The 23,813-nt window shown below is 48.7% G+C and overlaps 1 protein-coding gene across 4 annotated transcripts in view; it reads right to left on the bottom strand.

The window, feature by feature from the left end:
• Positions 1-23,813, bottom strand: part of LPIN1 (lipin 1) — a 143,228-nt gene that overhangs the window by 75,403 nt on the left and 44,012 nt on the right. The window contains exons 1-2 of one of the 4 annotated variants that reach the window (XM_025353949.1): positions 20,203-20,428; positions 10,211-10,290 (exon numbers count right to left, since the gene is read on the bottom strand). The exons of the other annotated variants lie outside the window; for them this stretch is intronic. Of the exons in view, the coding sequence (XP_025209734.1) occupies positions 10,211-10,219 (9 nt within the window). The 5' untranslated portion in view covers positions 10,220-10,290; positions 20,203-20,428. Of the gene's footprint in view, positions 1-10,210; positions 10,291-20,202; positions 20,429-23,813 lie in introns of those variants that run through there. 4 annotated transcript variants of the gene reach the window in all.

The raw sequence follows: 23,813 nt of genomic DNA, 5'->3' as shown, positions 1-23,813 counted from the left end.
TCAACCTCCTAAAGTGCTGGGATTACAGGTGTGAGCCACAGTGCCCAGCCGAACCCATTTTTTAAAAATTACATGTGTACATATTTTGATATGCATAAAAAAAATATGGAATGAGCTATATACAAAACAAGATTCACAAGATTCATCCCTGGGACCAGCCTGGGAAAAGGAGGAAGAGATCTTCACTTTTTATCATAAACACTTCCCATAATGTTGCTTTCTAGCTCTTGTTTTTTATGTCTGCATGTATTTCACATCAATTATTAGTGACCTCAGAGAACTGGGAGTGAAGGATGGAAAACTCTGGTCCACTCAGTCTCAGGGTCTCCCCATCACTGAAACCACTGAGACAGAAGAAGGTGCTGGACAGGGGTACTCCTGCTTTGAAGGGAAGGTCAGATGAGTGATCACTCAACTCCTCCAGCGCTGAGACTTTGCAACCCTCAGACACTGCAATCCCAGGTGACGCCTGTTCTCAGGTTCCTGCCAAGAAATACAAATGGCCTGGATAAAGGTGGGTGCAGACATCTAAATATGGTGTGACCACTATGCGGGGCCAAACAGCCTGAGGCTTTGACTCCGATCCTTTGGCTCAATTATTTAGCTCACTGATGAACAACAGAAAGTTCTTTTCCTTTGAAGACCCGATGGCACGCTCTCTCTACACACTTTCAAAAGCCCTCTGTCCAAATTCGTGTCTTGGTCAAAAAGAATGTTCTACCCCTATAACTTTATTTCTGTATCACCCCCCACCCCTATCACACCCCAGCAATTGGGGGGTGGGCAAATATCACTTGGATGTTCCAGGGCACTATCTATTAGGAGACAATATAGCTCAGTAGGTAAGAGGTATTCAAATCCTGCCTCCACCTTCCACTAACTCTGTGGCCATGGACAGGTTACTAAGCTGTCTGCACTGCGGTTTCACATCTATTTTATAAAAAGGGATGACATCAGCACAGCCACCTCATAGGACTGTTGTGAGGCAGTAAACATAAAGTACTTTTCAAAGCACATGCACCAAATAAAAACCAGGTGCTAACTCTGTGACCACAAACTGGTTCCAGACAAAACCCAGTCTTTGAATAACGTCTCTTGCTGAAGAGGACTTTGTATAGATCACCTACGTAAATGGTACCTTCCCAAAAAGACAGAGGCAAAGAACATTACTGGTTAAAATGAATACAGAACTATCTGAAGGCTATGCCTACGTTCCACCAGGGTGGTAACACGTTCTCATTTGCCCCAAATCTGAGCCCAAAGAGGCCACCCTGAGACTGGTGGCATTCTGGCATTGCAGGGTCCAATGGCGGGACATTCTTTTGCCAGAACAGTTGTCTGGGCACGTGCCTTGTCGGGTGCTGGTTATCCTAAAACCCTTGTTGCTTGTCTCCTGTCTTGTAAACTGAAGACCTATGGCCTAGTGAGATCCATGAACAGAGGACGATTTCATCAAAACGTGAGTGTGTGTGGCTAAGGGGACAGAGGGCAAGGGGAGAGGAGCAAGGGTTTCCAGGGGGCAAGGCCGGGGGGGTGGGGGGCACAAGTGCGTGCCAGCAGGCACATGGGGGTGTTGGTTGTGTCTCCCATGCAGGGTCTGTGGACAGCTTTGTGAGCCAATGCAAATCAGCTTACACTCTGTAAGGCCTCCTTACAGAGCAAAGTGCCTGTTCTCACAGTCTACAGCTTTTTCTGGAAAGCCCCAGCATTCAGCATCAGCCGAAAATTCTAAGTTGTTGCAAGAATCACAAAATGTGGTCAGTGGGTTGAAAAATCCACTGTAGCCATCCCCCTGTAGCCATGACCGCCGGTGTGAAAATGCTTCTGGCTTCTCTCCTGATGGAGCCCAGTCCATCTGGTTCCTCCCAACCTCTCAGCTGGGAGTGGGAATGGCACAAGGCACCCTGCATCCCTCAGAGTGCAGAACAGCCTGTGGGCCAGACACTGTGCTGAGGTTTTAAGACTCCTGGGCCACATACCTTATTGTGAAAAGTGTCAGCCTGGACCCAGACCCAGAGCTTTCTACAGGCAGAAACTCACTACTCAACGTATCCCTGCCTGCACAGACCCCACCCCAACCCCAGCTGCTAAGGGCTTGTTGGGTGAATTACAGGTGGGGACACAGAGAGGGGAAAGCAGTGGAAAAAGGAAGAGGAAGGCAGCCCACAGGAAGGGAGGTCAGGGCACTTGCTCCGGACCCCCGCAGCTCCAGGGCCCAGTGTGGCCTCCCGGGGGGGCATAGATTCTCTTTGGGCACCGGTGCATCCTCTTTGGGCACCGGTGCATCCTCTAATCAAGGAGCAGGGCCAGTGCGGGCATGTCCCCTCCACACACAGGCATGGGCCCCTCTCTCTCCACACCCTCACTCACAGCTCAGAAAGCGAACATTTCAGAAACAGCCATCTGACAGGCACCTGGGCCCCTTCTGAAGGAAGAACCTGTGACGTCACTGAAAGGCTCTGCTTGGGTTTTGTACCAACTCTTTTTTCCCCCACACACCCCATTCCAGTGTTACATGAGTGGGCTTATTATACAGTACATTGGACCAGGGTTCAATAAAGTGTCAAAACTGTGACTTTGCCCTTCTCAAGGAACAAGCCCCAAAGCTGCTAGTGAGTGATTCCAGGGACTTCCTCCTCAGAACCCCTCAAAAGCTCCGAGATCCTGTGCCCAGGTTACCAGTGAGGAAGTGCAAGTGCAAACAGGTTGAACCGCCAGCCTCGGTGTCCTGGCGGGACCTGACACCTGGATGTCTCTCAAAATGCTCCAAAAGCTGCCGCCATCCGTGCAACTCCCACCCTAAGGAACAAGCTGCCTGTAGCCCTCAACCACCCCCACTGGCAGGCTTGCGCACATCAACTAATCTCATTCAGGTACCTTTTAGGCCTTGAACCCAGTACACAGAGGGTCCGGAAAAGCCAACCGGAAGAGAGGTGGCAGGCAGGGGGAGGGGGCGTCCCACAGGGATGATTTATAGAGCAGAGGCCGGCGTCAGCCAGGACTGTCCCAACCCTGCAAAGAGCCCCTCCTCGCTGGCACCCTGTGGCACCTTAAAATAATAACCACCACAATGATTCGTGGACCCCATATTATGTCCCAGGGGCTCGTTTTTATCTCAGTTATTTTTACAACAATTCTGTGAATGGCTATGATTATCCCTTCATTTTACAGATGAGAAAACTGAGGCTCAGAGGATTCAAGTCTTCTGCCCAAGTTCTACATCTGTGAGTGGTCAGAACAACAACTGCAAAGCCCAGTGCTCTGTGCCGGCCTCGGCGCCTCTCAGGCCACGGTGGCCTCAGGATCTTCTTCTGAAATAGCTTGTCATCTCCTGACCCTCCCCTGCCCTCTGTTCTGGGCCCTTCGTGCAGCTGACCAGGCAAAGAGCAGAAGAGCAGGGCCCACAGACTTCCTTCTGTCCGGGCCAGGCTGATCGTCCCCACCAAATCCAGGGCAGGCTCCTCAGTCACTTCCAAGATCCCCCCGCCAACCAGGAATCCCTGCGGTCTCTCACCTGAACCCTCGGGTTCTCTCCCACACCACAAGACTCAGCAGGTCCGCCCCTTGTTCCCCTGTGCTTTTCTAAAAGAAAAGAACTGCTGATCACCGAGACCCGGGTGGATGAAAGAACTTGCTCAGGATCCCAGAGAGCTCAGGCAGAGCCCAGATCAGAGCCCAGACCTCCCCACCCAAGTCCAGGGCTCTATCCACGCCTGGCTCCACAAGACCACAGGGCCCCATATGGGAACAGGAATAATAAACGCCAAAACACACACCCATGCATAAAAACACTCAATAACAAATGCTGGCAAACGTGAAGCGCTATCAAAATATAGAATCATAAATCCAACTGTTACACCTTTCAACAAGAATCTGGGAGCAAGAAAAGCGTTCATGTGTGGATGTACTTATTTCTCAAATACTATACATTCCTCCACTGCTTACTTTCATTCATAAGACCCAAACTACGGAACACAGGATAAACAGCCAATCTCACAATCACTACCCTTAGACCACCATACCACAACATCCCCAGTTAAAAAAACTGTTACGAGCTTTGATTTCCCAAGACACTTCTATCCTGTGGGAAACTACTGGGTTCTAAAAACTCTCCAAATTAATACTGCCAGTTGTCTTAATTGGTTTCCTGCTTGCTGATCAAAAACAGGGTTGAATTTGCTTTCTCCAGCAACTACTGACCACACAAATTACCTACTCTAGCTCCACGGCACTTAAGTTACTCCCAAAACGTTACTTCTCATCCTGCATTTTCCTGGCCTTCCCCATAATAAAATTATGTTGCAGGAGCAGCTGATGGAGCTCACTAGGCCTAGCACCTACTAGGCTGCAAGAAAGGTGCAGAGGCCTCCCAGGGGAGAGCTGTAATATGAGAACGGGGATTCCAACCTGGGCTCAGCCTGCCCTGCCGCCCAGCAACTGTGTGACCTTGGGCACAGAGGTCAACCTCTCTGGGCCTCAGTTTCCTCAATTGCAGCGCTGGAATCCTAACTCCGGGGGAAAGAAAGCCTCTCATCCCAGTCCCCGGCGCAAAGCAGGGGATGATCGCGCAGAGCCAGGACGCACCCGCGCTAGCCGGCTGGAGCTGGTCCCCGCGGTTCTGGGACTGCGCGGCAGCCCCCTGGGGCCCCCACGCCTCTCGAGATCAGCCAGGCCGAGCCCACGCCCGGCCTCGCGGCGCGCAAGGAAAGCCAGGCCGGAGGGATGCTCGCGAGGCCCTCCCGGCCTCCAGGGCCTGTTTCCCCGCCTCCCTCCTCCGAACCACTTCCCGTAGAGGGCCGCGGGGGACGTAGCCCGGCCGTCGGTCCTCGGGCCCCCGGGGCCGAGCCCCCGCCTCGCCACGCGCCCTCAGCGCCCCTGCGCCGCGCCTCGCCCAGCCTAACCCGAGGCTGCGGCCCGGGCTCCACAGCGGCAGGCTGGAGGCGGCGACTACTCACCGAGCGGCGCCGCGCGTGGCCGCCTTTGTATGCAAACACCCAGCCGGTCGCCCGCTGTCAGCGCAGCTCGCCTTCGGGGGCGGAGCAGGGGCGGGGGCAGAGGCCGGGGGCGGGGCCGGGGCGGGGCAAGTGGGGCGGCGCGAGGGGGACTCGGGAGGCGCTGGCTGCCCGGCTGCTTTCAGGGCCCGCTGGCCCGCTCTGCCCGCTCACCCCTGGCCGCCTACCTTAGCGTTCCTGGGGGTGGGGCCCCTTAGGCCGCTTTTCTGATTTTCCTTTCCAGAGCCAAACTTGTGTATTTCTTCAACACTCTGAATTGACCTATGCCGATGACTGGGGGAGTGAGGACGGAGGGGAGCAGAGAAAAGGCAGCCAGGTAAATGTCCAAGTAAGCCTCCCAGGGCCTGGCCGCGATCTCGTCGGTCCTGTGGGTCCCGCTCATCACCAGTGGCGGGGCCTGAGCCCGTCCTTGACTTTTCTGACCCTCACCCTTCGTTTCTTCCACCATAAAGGCGCAATCGCGTTGACCTATCGCCATCTCCTCTTAGCTTCTCCTCGCTGGGTCACCCCTGTCCTTCATCCTGATGGTGACAGCTTCCACTCTCGCCTCTGCCAAGCGGTGGTCCAGGTGCGGAATGGTAGCTCTGAACAGGAGGGACAGGCAGCTCCCTGCGCCCCTCCAGGCACTGGGAGGCAGGCAGGGGATAAACAATGAGCCACATAACGTCTGGTGGTGAAATGATTTCCATCAATGGGAGGGTGTCACATTTGAACTGAAACTCTAAATTAGACAGGAAACACCTATGTCTACAAAGACAGGGGAGGACGCAGGGTTTTCTGGAGAGCAGAAATGGCAGATGCAAAGGTCCTGGGGCTGGCGCTGGGGGCTGGAGGGGAGGCAGGGGCCAAATATTCAAGTCTTGTAGGCCAAGGCAAGCAGTTTAGGTATTATTTAGATGTTATTCCAAAACCAATTCTTTTTGAGACAGGGTCCAACTCTGTCACCCAGGCTATAGTGCAGTGGCACAATCTTGGTTCACTGCAGCCTTCACCTTCTGGCCTCAGGCAATCCTCCTGCCTCAGCCTCTCAAGTAGCTGGGACCACAGGTGCAGGCCACCACGCCCAGCTAATTTTTTCAATTATTTGTAGAGACAAGGTCTCCCTATGTTGCCCAAGCTGGGCTCAAGCAATCTTCCCACCTTGGCTTCCCAAAGTGCCAGGATTACAGGTGTGAACCACCACACCTGGTCCAAAAAGAATTTTAAACCTGGGAATTATATGATCTAATTTACTTCTTTAAAAAGTCACCCCTCCACTGCATGGAAAATGGACTGCAGGAGTAGAAGCCAGCAGACAGGTGGCACTGCAGGGAACCAGGGGACATGATGGTGGCTCAGAATGCAGGGGCTGCTCAGCGAGAAGTGGAAGGACTTAAGAGAGATTTGGAGGCAAAACCCACACGCTTGTTGATGAATGGAGCAGGTGGAGGTGTGTGATGCGATACTCAAAGACAAGTCTCGGTGTGGAGATTGAACCGCTGCTCTGCTGAGATGCAGAAGGCCAGGGAGGAGGCCAGCTTGGAAACAGCATGGAATGCGGCAGCTTAGTGAATTGGATGAGCCGGCCAGCTATAGACAGACATCTGGGGGCAGCTGCTTGGAGAGCTTTGTCCAGGGACGCGGCTTCCGTCCATCGGTCAAGTGTGGACACGCTCCAGCTGGGCTTGCGGCAGCTCCCATCTAGGCAGCCCGTCCCCAGCTGACATTGCAGAGGTGGGAGCTACACAAAGAGAATCTTGCAGTTTGTAGGTGAGCTACCTCCACAGGGGTTTTCTCAGAGACCAGAGCTGCAAGTGCATCACAGCTGCCCAAAACCCCTAGGGTTGCAAGGCCCCAGAAGGACACCCTCCTGCGCCCTCCCCTCCTACCTCCAGGGAGGAGCTGGCCTGGGAAGAAGTCTACCCTATGTGGAAAAGCTTTCCAGGAAGCCAGTCCAACCTCAGGCCACTTACGTTTATTTTTTTGTGTAAAATAAGTCCATTATTCAAATGTGGAGATAGGAGGTCTGAAAATACAGCAAAATTCAACTCAAAGCCCTCATTCTGAAAATGATGAGCCTGGGGGCCCAGCAGGGCTAGAGTCAGTTCTGATGAGCAAAGTCTGACTAGATTCAGAGCAAATTAGGACCCGCTGCTGCCCAGCCTGCCACTCGGGGAAGGCCAAGGTTGCGGGGAGCCTTTGTACAAACAAGCAATGGGAAGAAAACACTCACTAGATCACAGTGAGTTATGCGCTCCCAGGCGATAAATGAAACTGGACTTTCCAAAGCCCTGGTGCTTTTGATCCGGCACTGGCTGGAGTCCCCCTGGGAGGGCCCTTGGCTGTGCTATCAGCAACCAGGCCTGTCTGCGCAGTGACTCAGCCAGGAGAGCTGAGGCGATCCCCCTGGCCAATCCCAGGGCCTAGCCACACTCGGAAGAGGAGAGGGAACTCAGGGGATGAGTAACCTTGCTCTAGCTGACTGGAGGAGGAAGGAGGGGCTGAGTAATGCCTTAGCAAAGCCAGCACAAGCATCCTGATTCTAGAGGCTCAGTTTCACAATCCGGGAAATGGGCTGCAGTTGCACATGACACAGATCTGCTTTGAGGATGAAAAAGGCATCATGGGAAGCCGCTGTCACAGTTGCGGGGTTGGAAGATTTTTCAATTCTAAAACCCCGTAAGTTGAGGAGTGGCCATTCCCAGAAGGATCTGTCCACTGCTGAGCCCAGTTGGTGACAGTAGCTGTTGTATCCCGAGAACTCTGAAGTTGTGCAGATCAACCACCTGCACAGGCCCAGAATACCTGGGGCAAGGTAGGCAGGAAAAGTGAACATCCCTGTTCACGGGTGTCCGGCGAGCTACTGTAGCAAGGAGAAACGCCGGCTGATCCCCCAGGACTCTGAGCATGGTTAGCTCTGTAACTGCCCTGGCAGAAAGGATCCCAAAGAGAGGACAACGAATTCTTCCCCCAGAGGTACAGCCTTTTATCCCTGGTACCAGTGCCTGGGGCTCCGGGAAAGGGAGGGCATCTCCTTGGGGTCTAAGGACACTCCTTGGTTGGAGGCCCCTCACGAGGTGACTTTGTCCTGGGCACTCTCTCAAGAAGCAGGTGGGAACCAGAGGCCACCTGGTGCCGCTTCACTACCTTGGCAGCAGGGAACAGAGCAGCCTGGGAATCCACCCAAGGTGGAATGGGGCCCCTGGGTGCTGTGGCTGGCTGAACAGGGCCAGTTTCATGGGGAAGCGGCAGGTGTAAAAGGGCCTGGGTTCTGCAGAGAGGACAGTGATCCTGAAGAGCGAACATCTGGAACCAAAGCACAGAAGGTTTTGATGGTCACCCGGGCTGTCCAGAGGCCTACTCCACAGTTAGGGCGGGGCTCGCAGATTAGAGTCGAGGCATAGGAAGTGGCAGGATGATAAAGGCTGACAGCTGGCCACAGAGGAGCATGTTGAAGGCCCTAGGCCAAGCACTGGGGGCTCCAAAGGGGAGCAGACCAGACACAGTGTCTGTCCTCAGGAAGTGCACAGTCTGGGGTTGTGATCGCGTAAAAACTGTCACAGTGCTCCTGGCCGCTGTGAACTGAAGTGCTGTGCACTGATAACAGGATTTGACCTGCCCTGTCCCCAAGCAAGAGGATTCACTTGACCTTGGTGGCCTGAGCAGGCACCGACCTAAGCAAATCTAGGCCAGATGTCAAGGAGCAGAATGAACCACGGGCCAGCCAGCAGCACACACACAGTGGTCAGGCATGCCCAGGTGCTTGAAAGAAGGCCCGTGGCTGACCGCTGGTGAGCGGGGGAGCTCGGGAGCTCACAGCAAGCCCCATGCCTGTCTTCCACTGGATGAAGCAAGAGTGGGTATGGAACACCCTTTCTCCTCAGATCAGATTGGGAACGATTCATAATGAGCGGGGCTAGAACAGAGAACAGCAGAGAGGCAGGAAAGAAGAAAGAGACCAAGGTGCGAGGATGGGGCAGGGAAAGAGACCTCGACATGACCAGGGATGGGAGGAAAGAACTCCATCGCTTAGAAACAGTGGCGGCTGTGCTGGGAAGTCTGGACTGTTACAGTGGGCTCTGATTCCAGGAGGAAGAAAAAGACCCCGCATATCACCGTGAGTCAGTCCTCGGAGTCGCCATGACCTTGCTAAACAAGTGTGGGGTTGTCACAGCCTTAAGCAGCACATCTCAAGTCCCACATTCCCCAGTGCTAAGACAATAGCTACACAGACAGGATTCTAAGGAGAGCTCAGAGGTAGAAGACCCTTAAGAGTCCCCCTTTCCTTAGATAGGAAAACTCAGGCCCAGAGAGGCAAACAATGGGTCAGTATATGTGTCTAAACTTACCAAAACATAGAAAAGGTATAGTAAAAATATAGTATTAGAGTCTTATGGGAGCACCATCGTATACGCAGTCTGTAGTTGACCAGAGCATTGTTATGCGGCGCATGATTGTAGATCTTCTCATTAATAATAGGCCACCTGGTCAGGTGCACGAAGTCTAGGGTTCAGAATCCAACAGGCTCAAATTCAAGTCCAGCTCAGCCACTTGGCTGAGTGCTGTCTGAACCTCAGCGTCCTCAGCTGTTAAAAAGAGATAACCATCCCCATCTTAGCAGCTTTGGGGGTAAATTAAATGAGATATATTGGGATCCAGATAACCAATAAAATATCAAATCACTTTACCAGTTCAAGCTCTTACCACTCAGTGTTTGCAGGGGCTTATCACTGATGAATGAATTCAGGAGTTCAGGAGTTCAAGACCAGCCTGGGCAACATCCTCACCCAGCTAATTTTTGTGTTTTTTTGTTTGTTTGTTTGTTTTGAGACAGTCTCACTCTGTCACCCAGGCTGGAGTGCAGTGGCACGATCTCAGCTCACTGCAAGCTTCCAAGCTTCGCATTCCAGGTTCACGCCATTCTCCTGCCTCGGCCTCCGGAGTAGCTGGGACTACAGGCGCCCGCCACCACGCCCAGCTAATTTTTTGTATTTTTAGTAGATATGGGGTTTCACCATGTTAGCCACGATGAGTATTTTTTTTTTACAGAGACAGGGTTTCGCCATGTTGCCCAGGCTGGTCTCGAACTCCTGCACTCGAGTGGCAATGTTTGGAACCAATTTACACAGTTCTTTTCCTTGCAGTTGCCAAACAATATTATTTATCTAATGGTCATAACACCTTAGCAGATAATAGAACTACTGAACAGCAGTGCTTACTATGCTCATGGATGAGGTTTCTAGTTGTCTTCTATTAAGCAGGTGGCCTTGAATTCTGGCAGCTCACGCTTCAGAGTTACCTGTGGACACACAACATCATTCACAAAATGTTCTTTTTCTCCCCAATGTCTCTCGAGAATGAAAATGACCAGGCCATCCTCACATTCTACAGAGGTTAACCCAGCAACTTAGGGACACAGCTGGGGCAGGACTCCCGGGCTCCTGGTCAGTTCCTTGTGGGGATGCTAAGCCTCAGGGCTGACATCTCTTAGCTCTGCCTTCCGGGAGAATTTCACAGGAGCTCCCATTTGCACTGCTGTGAAGGCCATCCTGCTCCTTGTCAAGCCTGTCTCCTCGTTGGCTTGAGGAAGATCTCTTTTGTGCCCAAACTGTGAATAAGCAAACTGGATGCAGCATCTCTGATTGCTCTGGGAAGAAACTTATGAGAAGTGCTTGAGAAAAGTCATGACGTTCTGCCTCTGCTAAGAACCTGTTGGACACTGCTTGGTATATACGGCTAAGTGCTTCTTTGTTCAGACCCGCTTCCTCTGATTAGCAACCACAGATCTTCTGGGTTTTCACTTGTTTATTTCTGTTTATTGTCATCTCTGGGAAGATGGCTTCAAATTTTTTTTCCCCAATTGAACCCCATATCAATTGATAAGTAGATCTTTAGATAAGTAGATCTTTCTCTCTCTTTCTTTCTTTCTCTTTCCCTTCCTTCTTTCCTTCCTTCCTTCCCTTCCTTTCCTTCCTTTCCTTTCCTTCCTTCCTTCCTCCCTCCCTCCCTCCCTGCCTCCCTCCCTCCCTCCCTTCCTTCCTTCCTTTCTTTTTCTTGAGATAGGGCCTCACTCTGTCACCCAGGCTGGAGTGCAGTGGGGCAATCTTGGCTCACTGCAACCTCCACCTACCAGGTTCAAGCAATCCTCCCACCACAGCCTCCCAAGTAGCTAGATTACAGATGAGTCCCATCACGCCCAGCTAATTTTTGAATTTTTTGATACAGACAGGGTTTCGCCATGTTGCCCAGGCTGTCTGGAACTCCTGAGCTCAAGTGATCTGCCCGCTTCGACCCCCCAGAGTGCTGGGATTATAAGCGTGAGCCAGAGCACTCGGCCAAGAACAAGAATTTTCTATGGCTGCATGAAACAAGGCAATTCCCAGCGGTAGTGTATACCTGGGGGGAAGTGTTACTTAGTACAGAAAGTCTTTCCCTTCCCAAGTCACCCCTTCATGAACTTTGCAGCTCTGTTATGAGAACTACACACATCTAGGATTGTCAAAGATGAACAAATGACCCTCATCCTTGCTAATATTGCTTGCTCTGAAATCAATTTTTTCTGATACTAATATAGCCACTCCAGCTTTCTGTTGATTAGTGTTAGCATCACATATGTATCTCTTTCCGTTCTGTTTACTTTGACCTGTCTTTATGTTTAAAGTGGCTTTCTTAATGACCCCATACAGTTGGGTATTCTTTTTTGTAACCAATCTGACAATTCCTGAAGTTACAATTGAAGGGTGTGATGGTTAATTTTTGGTGTCAACTTGACTGGGTTAAGGGATACCCAGATAGCTGGTACAGCATTGTCTCTGAGGATGTCTTTGAGTGTGTTTCTGGTAGAGGTCAGCATTTGGATCAGTGAACTGAGTGAGGAAGGAAGATTCATCCTCACCCACGCGGGCTGGGCTCCATCCAGTCAGGTGAATTCCTCGACAGAACAAACAAGCCGAGGAAAGGCAAATTCACTCCCTCTTCTGAAGCTGGGACAGCCTTCTTCTCCTGCGCGTGGACATCAGCACTCCAGGCTCTCCAGCCATTGGACTCCAGGACCTGCACTGGTGGCCCCTCAGGTTCTCAGGCCTTTGCTATGTCACCAGCTTCCCTGGTTCTCTAGCTTGCAGACAGCAAATCACAGGACTTCTCAGCCTCCATAATCATGTTAGCCAATTTCCAAACTAAATACCCTCTCATTTATCTGTATCTATCCTATCTGGTTCTGCTTCTCTGGAGAACCCTGATACAAAGGGTTTACATTGAATGTCATTCGCATATGGTTATATAAATAGTAGCTGTTTTAACACCCTCATCTAATTCTATCATGAATGTCATTTCAGGATCTGTTTCTATTGATTGATTTTTCTCCAGATCCTAGGTCATATTATCCTGCTTCTTTGCAAGCCCATTATTTTTGTTTGGACACGGGACATTGTCAATTTTGTACCGTTGGTGGCTAGGTTTTGTTATATTCCTTTAAACAGCGTTGTGCTTTGTTCTGAGATGCAGTAAAGTTACTTAAGATTAGTTTGATCTTCTTGAGGCTTGATGTTCAATATTGTTACAGCAGATCCAGAACAGCCTTTGTTCTAGGACTAATTTGTCACCTCTGCCAGGCAATTCTCTTCTACTTTTCTCCTCGATGTCCTGAATTTTAGGGGGTCTCCCCAGTCTGGCTGGTGGAAATGTAGTGTTTGTTGTGTAAAATTTACCTCAAAACTTAGCAGCTTGAAACAACAAGTATTTAGTCCCTGCAGTTTCTTGTGTCAGGAATCCAGGGGCAGCCCAGCTGGTGGCTCTGACTCAAGCTGTCTCGTGAGGTCGCAGTCAAAGTGATGGCTAGAATGGAGCCCTCTGACTGGGGCCAAAGGATCTGCCTTCAGGACGGTGACTCACATGGCTATAGCCAGGGGCTCCATTTCTTGCCTCATGGACCTGTCCGGAGGCTGATTGAGCAATACAGCTTCTGGCTTCCCCAGAGGGACTGACCCAAGAGAGGGCAAGCAGGAGCCACAGGGCTTTCTACACCATAGTCTCTAAAGTCACAAACCATCACCGTCACTTTCACCACATTCTGTCCTTTAGAAGCATATTAGTAAGCCTAGCCCACAATCAAGGGAGGTAGGAGTAGGCACCTCTTTTTGAAAGGAAGACTATCAGGTAATTTAGGGATATATTTCTAAGCTGCTCTCACAGACACAAAGTATCCCCAGGTCTGAGTGATTTCTGAAGATCGTTTCGCCTGCAAGCTCCTTCCTTGGTGGTTTCCTCACATTCATGTGCAGACTGGTACTCAGCTGAAGACTCGAAGGCACTCCTTGCAGATCTCTGAACCATTCTCTGTGGCTTCTTCTTCTGCAGATCTCTGCCCTGCAAATTCGAGCTCCCTTGGCCTCCCAGAAGCCCACATTCCATCTCCTGAGCTGGGTAGGCCCTCGGGCTCTGTTTGGGCTCCCTCTTCCTGCACTGCTGAGCTGGACACTTGCAAGGCTGCTCTTATTGCTTCCCGTCTCCCAGGAATCCCTGTCCTGTTCTGCCTATTGTCCAGTGTCCACTGTTATTTCAGATACTTGTCCAGCTTTCTGGCTGTTTTTAAGACAGGAGGGTAAACCTGCTCCCTATTATTCTATCAGGACCAGAAGTGGGACTCCCCAGCAGTGGTGCTGGCTCCCGAAAATGAGTCAACAGCCATGCAGCAGACGGGAGACTCACACCCTCCCCTCTTCTTCTTTTTTTTTTTTTATTATACTTTAAGTTCTGGGATACATGTGCAGAATGTGCAGGTTTGTTACATAGGTATACACATGCCATGGTGATTTGCTGCACCCATCAACCCGTCATCTGCATTAGGTGTTTCTCCTAATGCTATCCGTTCCCTAGCCCCTCATCCCCTGACAGGCCCCAGTGTGTGATGTTCCCCTCCCTGTGTCCATGTGTTCTCATTGTTCAACTCCCACTTATGAGTGAGAGCCTGCGGTGTTTGGTTTTCTGTTCCTGTGTTAATTTGCTGAGAATGATGGCTTCAGCTTCATCCATGTCCCTGCAAAGGACATGAACTCATCCTTTTTTATGGCTGCATAGTATTCCATGGTCTATATGTGCCATTTTTTCTTTATCCAGTCTATCATTGATGGGCATTTAGGTTGGTTCCAAGTCTTTACTATTGTAAAAAGTGCCGCAATAAACATACGTGTGCATATGTCTTTATAGCAGAATGATTTATAATCTTTGGGTATATACCCAGTAATGGGATTGCTGGGTCAAATGGGATTTCTGGTTCTAAATCCCTTAGGAATCGCTACACTGTCTTCCACAATGTTTGAACTAATTTACTCCCACCAACAGTGTAAAAGCATTCCTATTTCTGCACATCCTCTCCAGCATCTGTTGTTTCCTGACTTTTTAATGATTGCCATTCTAACTGGCGTGAGACGGTATCTCATTGTGGTTTTGATTTGCATTTCTCTAATGATCAGTGATGAAGAGCTTTTTTTCATACGTTTGTTGGCCACATAAATGTCTTCTTTTCAGAAGTGTCTGTTCATATCCTTTGCTCACTTTTTGATGGCGCTGTTTGGTTTTTTCTTGTAAATTTGTTTAAGTTCCTTTTAGATTCTGGATATTAGCCCTTTGTCAGATGGGTAGACTGCAAAAATTTTCTCCCATTCTATAGGTTGTCTGTTCACTCTGATGCTAGTTTATTTTGCTGTACAAAAGCTCTTTAGTTTAATTAGATCCCATTTGTCAATGTTGGCTTTTGTTGCCATTGCTTTTGGTGTTTTAGTCATGAAGTCTTTGTCCATGCCTATGTCCTGAATGGTATTGCTCAGGTTTTCTTCTAGCGTTTTTATGGTTTTAGGTCTTACGTTTAAGTCTTTAATCCATCTTGAGTTAATTTTTGTATAAAGTGTAAGGAAGGGGTCCAGTTTCAGTTTTCTGCATATGGCTAACCAATTTTCCCAACACCATTTATTAAATAGGAAATCCTTTCCCCATTGCTTGTTTTTGTCAGGTTTGTCAAAGATCAGATGGCTGTAGATGTCACACCCTCACTTCTAATCTGACATTATCTCGCTCCCTCCTCCTGGTCCACTTCCCTATAAAGGTGATGTCCTTTGGCATACACTTCAGATCAGCACATCTGCGTTTAGCACTCCAGGCTTCATCCTTCTTCCCAGCTTTCCCCAGCCTTGTAGTCCACAGTGCCTCCTTTGCCAGTCCCAGGGATGATATTCAAACTATTAGGCATGCCATGAGCATGAGCCAATCAGAGCAAACACCAGCCACAGCAGAGCAGGGACCTGCTGGCTTATGGAGAGGGTTGCAAAGGGAAGGGGGCAAATCTAAGAGAAGAGATGAGGTGACAGGAATGAGGCCACTTAGGGGACTGGGGACAGTGACTACAATGGGTATTTCTAAATTTCTAATATTTTAATCATTGGCAAGGTCATAGCAGTGTATACCGTATTAATCTACCAAAGAAGAAAACATTTTTGGAATTGCTTTTTAGCTTCAACTGAGAAATGCATCTGCTATGGACTGAATCTTTGTGCCCCCCAAAATTCATCTGTTGAAGCCCTAGTCCCCAGTGTGATGGTATGACGAGGTGGAGCCTTTGGGAGGTAATTAGGTTTAGATGAGCTCTTGAGGGCAAGACCTCCATGATGGGATTTGTGCCCTTATAAGAAGAGGAGACCAGAGCTCACTCTGTGTCATGTGAGGACAGTGGGAGAAGGCAGCTATCTGCAAGCCAAGGAAAGTGGGCATCGCCAGAACCCAACCATGCTGGCACCCCGGTGGCAGAGGTCCAGTCTCCAGAACCATGAGATAGAAATTTCTGTGGTTTAAGCCACCCAGCCTATGATAGGTGTTCTAGCAGCCTGACCTAAGACAGCATTCTAAAAAGACCTGAAAAGATGCTCGCATCCTAAAGGGCATCAGAGTGATTTCTTTCTTTTTTTTGTTTTAATGCATACTTATTTTATTGTATAATTAATGGCTGTACAGAATTTTAAAAATTGATACATTGTAACTTTACATATTTATGAGGTACAGTTTGATGTTTTACAGAGTGATTTCAAATCCACAAAATCAACCTGGACTGAAGGCACCCCAATGCTCAGTTCTTCCCCAGGCTGCCCTAACACAGAGCTCATCAACCAGCTGTAGAAACTGGAACCCCAAAACTAAGGCGTCAGTCAGTTGAGTGACCCAGTGTCTGGCCTCAGTGAGGGAAGCTGACTTCCAAATAAAATCAGGCTTCTGCAAAGACACTGTGCAACCTGTGACAGTACTAGGACACCTGAGCCAGCCCCCCGGAGTCATAGCTCAGCCACTAAATGCCTTAGCAGATAGACCTTTGAAGATAAAATCTACAGTATTAAGTGATATAACCATTTATCAGCTCAAAAGAATGAACTAGGAAAGCAGAAAGAGACTGAATATGCTAACAAATCATGTCATTTCATGGGAAGAATGTAAATGCTGTTTGCCTATTGCCATTCACTTTGGCACGCACCCGTTTCATCATTGACCTAGAACCTGGGGTTGGTGAGGAGAATAACTACACTCTGAGGACTTCATTCGTCTCACATTTCCCCTATTCCACAGTGTCCAGTGTACGCCAGACCCACAGAAAGGTCTCAGAAGACTTGCTGAAGGACTAATGGGTTGATTGGCTAAGCTAAGCTAGCACAGGAAAGGGACAGACCCTTAGGAGAGCTATTGTCAATCTCCTAGATTCAAATACGTGTTCCTGTGTCCTTAGGAAAGCGAAATTGAATTTTCCTTTAACCTAAAGCCTAACATTAATATAATATATAATAAAACCACATACTTCTAAAAGGAGCATCAAAGATGTAAGAGGAACATTATCCCCCTCCAAGGGTGCCATGGGAACACTTTCTTCTTCTTTTTTTTTTTTTTTTTTTTTTTGAGACAGAGTCTTGCTCTGTCACCTAGGCTGGAATGCAGTGGCCACAATCTCGGATCACTGCAACCTCCGTTTCCTGGGCTCAAGCAATTCTCCTGTCTCAGCCTCCTGAGTAGCTGGGATTACGGGCGTGTGCCACCACGCCCGGCTAATTTTTGTATTTTTAGTAGAGACGGGATTTCACCATGTTGGCCAGGCTGGTCACAAACTCCTGACCTCAGGTAATCCGCCCGCCTCAGCCTCCCAAAGTGCTGGGATTACAGGCCTGAGCCATCACGCCCAGCCAGGAACACTTTCTGAATAACCTTCTGGTGTCTGCATCCCTTGTTCCTTCTGTCTCGTCAAAGGAGCTGTGCAGCTGTAGCTCAACTGTTCCTTTCTAATGCAAGGGTAAATACAAATCAAAAACCTGTTTTGAATTATCTTTCATGCAATAAGGGAAAGAGACTGCTTTCCTCCTCCTTCTCTGAGAGCATTTACTGTAGGACACGTGTCATTGTAAATTCTTTCTCTGTCCCTTTGAGATGTTGTAAATCTTTTGAAAAGCTAAGTAAGCCTGTGGCCACCTGTAAAACTCAGGAGTGTTTCCTAAGAGACCTGGAGGCCACCTCTTTGAAATGTAAACATGAGGGAAGACAGCACCCCATCTCCTAATTCCTTGAGAAGGTAAGAGAGAACCTATTCTGCAGGGGACTTGCTCCAAGATGCAAAACTATCTCCTGTCTGGATGGCTTTTTTTTCCCCTCTTGGGTCTTGGGTAAAAGCAATTAGCTAATGCAGATTACTAGGTGATTTCAAGATGAACTAAGAAGGATAAAGGGTGCTGTCAAGTGCTCTTACTTGAGGACTAGTTATGGTTTATCTTCACAACATGTATGCAATGGGTTGTATTTGCTTGGCTATAAAAAAGGGTGAGTTTCTCTCTGTCACGTTATTATTACTATCATCCATCCCTCATCCTATGTGTTCTCAAAGCGTGTGAGTGAGGACAGGAGAAGAAAAGGTGGTCATTGGTTAGAGGATAGGAGAAGAAAAGGTGGTCATTGGTTAGAGGACAGGAGAAGAAAAGGTGGTCATTGGTTACAGTCCCTTATGCTCTAACAGTAGCTTTGAAATGTCATATTGCAATGTGAATGAAGGTCTCTAATTTAATACAAACTGGTCTCTTTTGATTCATGGCCAAATGCACAATACTCTTTCCTGTGTAGAATCATCAAGCGTGGTACAGGAGAAAGAACACAGGATTTGACATCAGAAAGGTTGGCTTTGTGTCCCAGCCCTGCCCCTTGCTAGCTGTGTGACTTTGTCAAGACATTTAATCGCACTGAATTTCAGTTTGATTGTGTCAAGGAGATCTCTTGGATTCCTTTCATTGTTGCTTTTCATACAATGGACCAGAAAACCTACACTAGTAGAAAAACTGGCAACATTTGAATCAATTCTGTGGCTTATTTAAAAAAAATAATAACTGGCTCAACGTTGCCATATATGCCTACTATCACATGGTTGCCAAAGTCCCAGAGGCTCGAGGAGTTTGGGAGGGGGAGGGTTGAGGGAGTGCTGGGGTGGGAAGAGAGGCTGAGGCTGCTCTTAAACAGACGAGATCTGATCCAGACCTGGAGGAGCTTTGGACGACAACCAGGAGAGATGAGCAGAGAAGAGATGGGGGACAGGGGAGAGCGTGGCTGGGAGTAATAGTGGAGCCACACGTTTAGCAAACCTTAGGCAATGGGAAAGTTCAAAACGTGTTTAGGATTCACTTGCAGGTTATCAAACAGCCCTATGGGTTTGTTGAGCCGTTAATATGGGAAGACAGGCTGAGACCGATTTGTCATGGCCTCAGATGGCAGCCTAAGGAGTTAGCGTTTTGTCCTGAAGGTTCTGGAGAGCCATTGAAAGCTTCTAAGCAGGAAGTAAAACATTATGAAACCTCTGTTTTAGTAAATGAATCTGGCTATGGTGGGCATTTCATATGCCAGGCAGCAGCTGAGGTAGAAAGGGCTTCTATGATGGCTCAGATGGTTGGTGATCAGGTCAAGCTATGACCATAGACTGACTGCCATGGAGAACTGACGAAGGGACAGTGCATTTCCATCATTTTGAGTCTATGAGAATGGATCACTCCAGTAATAACGCTGCCAGTCACCACTCAGGCTCGAGGTGGGGCCACGGCAGCCTCTCTGCAGTGCGTTAAGTCCTGATCCCACCCTGTGAGATGAGAGTCCTTGTAGCTTTATCTCTTAAATGTCCTTCTTGGATTTAGGAAAGCTGAATCTTCATTTGTTTCCACATTCATCCATAAAAGAAGGGCAAGAAATCCAGCGAGAAAAAAGTAATTCCAGGATTGTGCCCACATGTTTCCCTGTCAGGAGCCCTGGAGTGTCAGACCGCGCTGGCTGGCTACTTCGAAAAGTCTCTGACAGCCACCTTTTCCCAACTCAGAAACAAAACAGAACAAAGAAAAAAATCTACTCCTTTAAAATCCCAGTGGAACTGCGCTTCCTATAAATGTGTTTTTGCCGATTGTTTTTGCATGATTAATGGTTCCCAGGGTTACATAAAATTCTAGGGACCCCTCTTTCCCATCAAGAGAGAAAAAGGATCAAGTCAGGAAAGGGTGAGGGGACCCAGAGACAGACATCACCTACTTCCAACGGTGCTGTGGGCTCTCTCTGGGCCCTGGTTTGGGAATTGAAGTTCCTGTCCCTACTGTTCTCATCCCTCTGAGAGGAATTAGGCTCTGAGGATTCCTGTCAGGATCCAACTTGGAGAGTTCCCTGTTCCTGAAAATACTCTCAACATCACAGGCTGGCCCATGCATCTAATGGCAATTCCTTTGCATTCCCCATGTTAGTAAAATACTGGGAAAAATTATTGTCTACATTAGAATTTTATAAATATGGGCCATAGTTTATGATTCTTACAAGAATTCCTTGAGAAAGCATCCAGTTACACTGAAAAGCTGGCGAGACCTGTCTAAAAGCCCAGAGCGAACCAGCAAACGGAGAACAGAATCCAAACTCCCAGTCTTGCTGCACAGCTCCAGCCTCCCCAAATTCCAGTCACTGCCCCCTTCAGCAAGCCAGTGCCTGGGAAGCCCGAGGGGAGACATGTTGACCTGCGTCACCCGGAAGCTCCGGAAGCGTCGTGATTCCCCACCCTCCCTGCCTGCCCTTTACCTTAGCTTTCAGAGGAAAGTCTCATCTCCCCATCAGAAGGTACATTGTCAGGACCCGGCTCAGCTTCCATTAACTTCAGATAAAGGCCCCTGCTCATGGGAACCTGGGTCTCCTGGTGGATTCCCCTTTTTCTTCTGATTTTCTAGTTCTCAGCAGGCTGGGCCACCACTGGGTGGCTGCTGTTAGGACAGGCATGGCTGGCCCTGGTCTTGCCCTTCATTCTCTCTTCCCTCCTGTTCCTTCCCTCAGGCTGCCTCTTCCCCTCCCATCCTCTCTCCCTCTCCAGCTTGCTCTCATGCGTGCCCTGGGCACGGGCTCTCCCGGGAAAGGCCATTGTTGGGCGGCAGGATTCTGATGCTCCCCACTGGCACTATGACATCAGCATTTGGTGGTGCTCAGAGGAGGAGAGAAAGAGATGAAGAGGAGTGAGCAAGGCTTCAGGAGGGAGCATGCAGGAGACCAGCCCTGGATTCAGACTGGAGTCTCATCCACATCAGAGGCTGATAGAAGGCTTGGATTACAGCAGGGGCAGGTTCGGTCACGAAATCAAATTTCTCTTCACTGATTTCTGAATTCACAGCAAGCTAACTAGAAGAGATTTTTAATTCAGAATGTTGCACTCCAACAAACTGAGAAAAACATTGAGGGAGGGAATTACGGAAATTTGACGGTATCTACTAAGTTTGATTTTGAGAGTTTTGTAATAAATGTTGTTGAATAGAAAAGGCATCAAGTCCCTATATATGAGCTCTTTGAAATGCCTAAATCAGAGGGATAAAATGATGAATAATTACAGTACACAATTTTTGAATTATTGTCAAATCAACTAAAATTAGAAGTTTTTAACATGCTAAAATGGAAAGTTATTCAACAGAATGGAATCCTTTAAAATATGATGGAACTGCCACTTAAGCATCAGAAGTCTGCTCAGGCGTGACCCTGGGAGCCCAAACTTTTCACGGAACAGCAAGGAACATCCCTATGCTCCTCATTCCCAGTTTTTCTGTTTTGTTTTTTGTTTGTTTTGTTTTGTTTTTTGAGATGGAGTCTCGCTCTGTCGCCTAGGCTGGAGTGCAGTGGCGTGATCTCGGCTCACTGCAAGCTCCGTCTCCCGAGTTCACGCCATTCCCCTGCCTCAGCCTCCCAAGTAGCTGGAACTACAGGCACCTGCCACCACGCCCAGCTAATTTTTTGTATTTTTAGTACAGACGGGATTTCAACGTGTTAGCCAGGATGGTCTCGATCTCCTGACCTCGTGATCCACCCGCATCGGCATCCCAAAGTGCTGGGATTACAGGCATGAGCCACCGTGTCCGGCCCTCCTTCCCAGTCTTTACATAGATGCTTAGGATTCAAGGGGGTTTTCTTCTCATTAGCAAGACTCTGGCACCATCACTATGTCTAGTACCAAATCTCTACATTCAGGATAGAAGGTGCAACTTAGAAATATCAGTTCATGAACCATGGGGCATCCCTTTGGGAAAATGCAGAGTCAAGCCAACTCTCTTGATCTTCCAGGCATACAAAACCTGCTTGCCCCTCCCCACTTTGAACAGTGCTTTTGAACTTTGATGGAAAAGCCACATTTGGAAGGCAAGTTATTAAGGGAAGAGATTTTTTTTTCTTTTGTCTCTAGTTCATGGTACCTTGGATAGATGCACGTTCACTGCAGAGTCCTACAAAGCACGCTCTAATGTTCAAAGGCAGGGCAGTAGTTTCTAGTAACAGCGTGGGATTTGTACATTACCTTGTTGACTTTTTATTATGCAGCAGCACCTTTTAAATCATATGCTAATCTAGCACCTTCAGTTGTTCTATATAAGAGAGTGTGATTATTCCTAAAATATTTACCAATCATTTGTTCTAAGTGCTAGGCTCTTCTGTAATATTTCCAGATCATGTCAACCCTTCCTTATTAAAATTTGAGAGCTAAAAAACAATCACTTGCTTCTGAAATCATGATTCTCGTTCTCAAAAGTGTACAGTGTTCTACTGAGACTGGAAGGGGTGTTACTGAAGCCTGCATGTTCAGTGGGCTACAAGATTCCGGCTACATAACACTTCCACCAGCCTTAGAGTAAGATCACGTAGCTTTGCATTTTCCCAACCCTGTAATCTTGGGCTGCACATCTATTAGCCCAAAACAAAAGAATTCACTTCTCCTAGGCTTCTCTGCAGGTCATGCCAACCTTAACAAACTGCAGTCCCTACTGTCCCTACTGACCATTACACCGCAGAGCTGTGAGGATGATGGCTCTCCAGTTTGGAAGAGAATGACGCAGGACGAAAGGGGTGGGCAAACCATGGTCTAAGTATGATATCTGAAGCTGCTTAATCTACAAAAGAAAACCCCATGTGAGGAATGGGAGATGGAGATGTGGAGGCCTAGTGTCTAAGGGCTGGCATTCAGGGGAAGGATGATATTTGTCTGTAATCTCAAAGGCTATGAAGGATGGAGCTGGGTGGATTTGGGTTCATCATGAAAAGGACCTATGAGTAAGTCAGGCCTGCATAAAGGTGATCTGGAAGCCCCCAGCTGCACCCTCAATTGGACAGGGGCTGTGGAGGGGTTTTGAACATGACTTAGCAAATGGAGCCAGATTCCTTCAATGCTCTATCCAGTCCTAACTCAATGAACTAGCTCCCTCCTTCTTTTTCTCTGTCTTCCAAACTGAACTACTATATCTCTTGCAAAACCAATTGGATAATTCTGTGTTAAGCTTCCTGTCTCCCACCCTAAGCAACCACAGATGAATGATGGTTGTTGCAGAGGTGGGCAAGTCTGGGTTCTGAGAGCTGCCGTTGAACTTCTCTGTGCTGAGCTGGCATTAGCTCCTCTCCTCTCCCCCGCCCACCCTGCTTAGAGGATGCTCTCCACATTTGGAGGTTTGTGTCACACTTCTAGGTGACCAGGGTTTCTCTCCCATGAGAAGAGGAGGGACAGGAGGACTCTGTCTGAAGGTTCTGAGTTTCAGATTTGCCCATGGGCCAGACATCAGGCTCTGTCCATGAGGTGACCCAAGTCACCAGAGGAAAAGTGACTGTCCCCGATCTCCACATTAAATTTGCCCTGGGCCTCAACCAAACTCTACGCTTTTTCCTCCTAGAACAGTGAGGATATAGGCGTGGTTAAAAAGAAATCCCACAGGTCCTTCTGGAGTCTGGGGTGTGCTGGATAGGGTATGGGGAACTGGGGACCTGGGTTCTGGCTAGCTCTCTGTCCCTTACTATGAGACCCTGCGCAAGTCACCTGGGGACCTCAGTCCTCACACTGGAAAGTGACACAATGGGAAATAGAGGACAACCAGGACACCTGTTAGCCATGACCTATAATTTACATCTCTATGAGGTGACTTCACAGGCACAGATCATCTTGCATCCTCACCCCGACACACACACACACACACACACACGCATGCATGCACGCACGCACACACGCACGCACGCAGTACAGTAACTGTCAATCTCAGGTCCGAGACACCCCAGGGCATCTCTAATCATCTCAAGCGACATTGATATCATTTCAGAAGAAGGAATTAATGCAAATTCACCTCAATTTTAAAATAGGTAACATCCCACCCAATACTTTCTCCCCTCCCTGGGGAGGTGTAAGTGAAGATTCAGGCACAGCTAACCTAATTGGAGGAAGTTCTGAGCAGAGTTCAGCACAGTCTAGATAAGGAATCAGTTGGGAGTTTCTGGAATCTCAAATGG

The sequence above is a fragment of the Theropithecus gelada genome, chromosome 13 (assembly GCF_003255815.1).
Source record: "Theropithecus gelada isolate Dixy chromosome 13, Tgel_1.0, whole genome shotgun sequence".
Classification (NCBI taxonomy): domain Eukaryota; kingdom Metazoa; phylum Chordata; class Mammalia; order Primates; family Cercopithecidae; genus Theropithecus; species Theropithecus gelada.
The sequence above is the reverse complement of the archived record's forward strand: the minus strand, read 5'-3'. Positions and strand labels throughout refer to the sequence as shown.